This window comes from Morone saxatilis, unplaced genomic scaffold (assembly GCF_004916995.1).
Source record: "Morone saxatilis isolate NCDOM2014 unplaced genomic scaffold, NCSU_SB_2.0 Contig4, whole genome shotgun sequence".
NCBI classification, from domain to species: Eukaryota; Metazoa; Chordata; class Actinopteri; family Moronidae; genus Morone; species Morone saxatilis.
This window is the reverse complement of record NW_023339984.1, coordinates 9,579,389-9,583,302: the sequence shown is the minus strand read 5'-3', so window position 1 is coordinate 9,583,302 and position 3,914 is coordinate 9,579,389. Positions and strand designations below refer to the sequence as shown.

At 40.1% G+C, this 3,914-nt stretch overlaps 1 protein-coding gene across 3 annotated transcripts in view; it reads left to right on the top strand.

Moving 5' to 3' along the window:
* The window catches only part of LOC118338139 (oxysterol-binding protein 1-like), a gene marked incomplete in the record, with an annotated part of 13,839 nt that overhangs the window by 6,413 nt on the left and 3,512 nt on the right, over positions 1-3,914 (top strand). For all 3 annotated transcript variants that reach the window (XM_035675369.1, XM_035675367.1, XM_035675368.1), the window contains 5 exon segments: positions 685-930; positions 1,749-1,869; positions 2,143-2,246; positions 3,039-3,134; positions 3,351-3,538. In XM_035675369.1, the coding sequence (XP_035531262.1) occupies positions 685-930; positions 1,749-1,869; positions 2,143-2,246; positions 3,039-3,134; positions 3,351-3,538 (755 nt within the window).

Sequence of the window (3,914 nt, the reverse complement as noted above, 5' to 3'; positions counted from 1 at the left end):
GATTAATTGTGCAGCCCTATTTAATACCTTTTTAAACCTTTAACCTTTTTAAAAAAAAAAAAAAAAGAGAATCAGATCAGATTCAGAGTTTCTCATGCTATCCAGTAAGCTGTTCCAAATTTTGTCCCTCATAAAAGTATGAACTAAAAAAAGAGCATTTTGACTTTGCTTGTATTATTCTTATGCTGGTCTTTATTATGCTCAAATGCCTGTACACTACGCAACGTTTAACCATTTCAATCATCTAATGGTCCAGTGTGTCACATTTAGGAAAATCTATTGGAATATAATATGCTGAATCTAGGAATTGTTGGTGTTTATGTTACATTAGGATGAGCCTTCCATATTGAACCGCCATGTTTCTACAGTAGCCCAGAATAGACAAACACTGGCTCTAGATAGGGGCATTTACATTTTTCACGCATTTCGCAGCCACTGTAGTTTCTCCTTTGTGCTTGGTGCAATTTCATACAATTTGTACAAAATAAGATGATGTTGTTCCTTAGAAAGAATATGATAGAAATAGAAATTGCACTTTTAGTCAGTTCTTGACATTTTCCAACGCTTTAATACCTCCTAGGAGTTTACTTACTTTTATCTCACTAAATCTCATAGGCACTGAAAATAAGAAAAGAGAGAAGAGTTCAAACTCGATTCACATCCTAATTATTCTGCGCTCTGTAGGTGAACTTCAACGAGCCCATTTCCATGCTGCAACGGTTGTCGGAGGACCTCGAGTACCACGAGCTGCTGGATAAGGCCTCCAAGAGCCAGAGTTCGCTGGAGCAAATGTGCTACGTGGCCGCCTTCTCCGTGTCCTCCTACTCGACCACCGTCCACCGCACAGGCAAGCCCTTCAACCCTCTGCTAGGAGAGACGTATGAGCTGGACCGCCGGAGAGAGAGCGGCTACCGCTCCCTCTGTGAGCAGGTATGGGAAAAGAGAAATGTAGAAAGACAGAAGGCTTCCATCAAGGAAGTGAAACTAAACAAAGAATGGATGTTAGGAAGGGTGACTTGAAAAATCATACTGACTCAGCATGTTGAGAGAGGTTTGCTTCCTTTTTCTGATGTATTTGGGGATGCACAGGGGATGTTAGAGGGAACTGGAATTCATGAGTGTAAACTAATGAAATCAGGACTCGAAGGGAAGCCTTGTCATAATTGAGGGTTGGAGGATGGTTAAACATACGTTATTATATTATCATTATTATTATATCAAGTTGAAAAAGTAACTTCCGTTTTCTTGTTTTATGGGTAAGTAGATGCATAATGTGGAAAAAAGAATGTTTACAGAGGCTGGGAAGGATTTGTGGAGGCAATTGCACTGAATAGAGGTTTGATGTTGGAAAATGAGAACTGTAGAAAGATTTCTATTCCCGAAGAACAAGAAAATATATTCAGTGTAATAAATAAGCCCATTAATTGTGCGTTCAGGCAGCAAATATATATAGACTGGATTAAATCTGTTACAAAGGCTTTAAATGAGATTGGACAAGTGGGTGCAACTATTAAATCCTATTGTAGATGAGTAATATAATTGGATTTGAGATTTATCGTGGGCAATTTCATGCACCTCGGTGTAACAACAGGGTATTTTTTTCATACGTGACAGGTCTGTCAATGTGTCTGTGTCTAAAGACTCAATGTGAGTCATTAATAAAAAAGGAGGATCCAAACCTACAAAGCTAATTGCACTTAATGACAACAAAACTGGGAACTCCATGTAGTCTTTTACCTCTGTCACAGGTGAGTCACCACCCCCCTGCAGCAGCGCATCATGTGATCTCTGATCGTGGCTGGACCTTAAGGCAAGAGATCACTGTTGCCAGCAAGTTCAGGGGCAAATACCTCTCCATCATGCCTTTGGGTAAGACTCTTGTTCCTAACATGTTAAACGTTCTTTGTGGTCTGATTGAGACGTAGGATTAGGGTGTGACGCGAACATTGAGATTATTTTCTGATAGACAGAAACCAATCATTATCGTATCCTTATAAGAGATCAGTGATTAAAGCTCGAGGAATGTGCCAGTCACACCTTGGTGCAATGGAAACATTCTCTATTGCAAGAGTATTGAACAATGGTTTGTTTTGTCAGATGTGGTTTGTTTGTTTACCGTCTTTATTGCTTCTTTCTTTTCAGGCACGATTCATGCAATCTTTGAGAAGAGTAACAATCACTACACATGGAAGAAAGTTACCACCACAGTGCACAACATTATTGTAGGAAAACTATGGATTGATCAGGTGAGTTAAAGCAAGGTGACACATTTGAACAAAGCTTTGAATAAACAGAAGCACCCTCCTTTAGCTAGTATACAAGTATTATGCGGTGGGAAAAAGGGGAATTTAACAAAGGTTCCCCGGCAAAGTCAAACCTGTATCACCCGTTTCAATTACATGGTTAGTGTATTGTCTTTAGCCACAGATTGTTCCCCAGTTGTTAGTGGAGTTTAAGAAGAGGTGGGGTGGTATGGATGAAAAGTCGTATCACGGTATATGAACATTTATATTGCAATTTATTATCGTTATCTTTCTGCAGATTCACCTGAAAGACCATGCACAGATAAAATAACCAGATTAAGTCAGTCAGTTTGCGCCTCAATTGGTCAGGTAAAAATCCTGTATTGCCATGAACTGATTTGCATTTCCTTCACCCGGCTTATGCAACAGAGGTATTGAAGGAATCAAGGAAATGTATTATACAACACAAGGTTGTATAACAAAAAGAACGTGTTTTTTTTTTTTGTGTGTCTGGGGGAATGTAAACAGAAGAAGATGGTGATTAACCATAAAATCTCCTGGTCCTGTCAATTTGAATAAGTTTGACATAGCCCTTAAAAATCAAACCCAATCAGATCACATTGTAGGTGACGAGTACAGATAAAATCCTTTGAAAATGGTTCCTGACTTGCATGTCACAGCGCATTATTGTCTTATTGCCAACTCTAAATGGACGTTTTTGTTTGGTGGAATATGAAAATGTCTTCACTGTGTCAGATTTCCTCAAAACCTTCTCTTTCTTTCTCTCTGTGCCAGTCGGGAGAGATAGACGTAGTGAACCACACCACCGGAGACCGCTGCCACTTGAAGTTTGCTCCTTACAGCTACTTCTCCAGAGATGTGGCCAGGAAGGTGAGAAAAATACCCTTTGACTTTACCACATGAAACTTTTTTTGTATTTATGTTTTCATGTTCTCTGCAAAATGAAAATCCTGTGGGATCATTTCAACCGATCTACAATTTTACAGTTACGCTACTTTGCCCCCCATCCTGTGACCAGTCTCTTCTGTTTCATGGCTCATTATGCTTTTCTCCTCTGTTGACCCTCTCTCTCCCCCCTTTGTTCAGGTGACCGGTGTGGTGATGGACAAGGATGGCAAGGCCCACTACGTGCTGTCGGGCACGTGGGATGAGAAAATGGAGTTTTCCCGGGTAATGCAGAGCAGCCGAGGAGGGGAGAATGGCACAGAGGGCAAACAGAAAACGGTCTATCAAACCCTCAAAGCCAGAGAGTTGTGGAGAAAGAACCCTCTACCGTAAGTATTATTATATCATATTTATTTAATAACACGTTACAAAAGGCAACAACTTCACATCAAGTAGATCACAGAAAAGGAGTTTTCGAGAGTAATAAGCAGATGAAATGAGTAAAACCAGGAGAACAATGTTTAAAAGGGGTCACTGATTCGGCTTATTTCCTCATGCCGCTCATTCCATAGCTTCGGGGCTCTGACTGCAAATGCTCTTTCACTTTTGTTTTCAGCCGCACATCAGGAACAGATAAAAGTGCAAGGATCTTAGATGTCAAATACACTGAACAAAATTATAAACGCAACACTTCTGTTTTTGTCCTCATTCATCGTGAGCTGAACTCAAAGATCTAAGACTTTCTCCATGTACACAAAAGGCCTA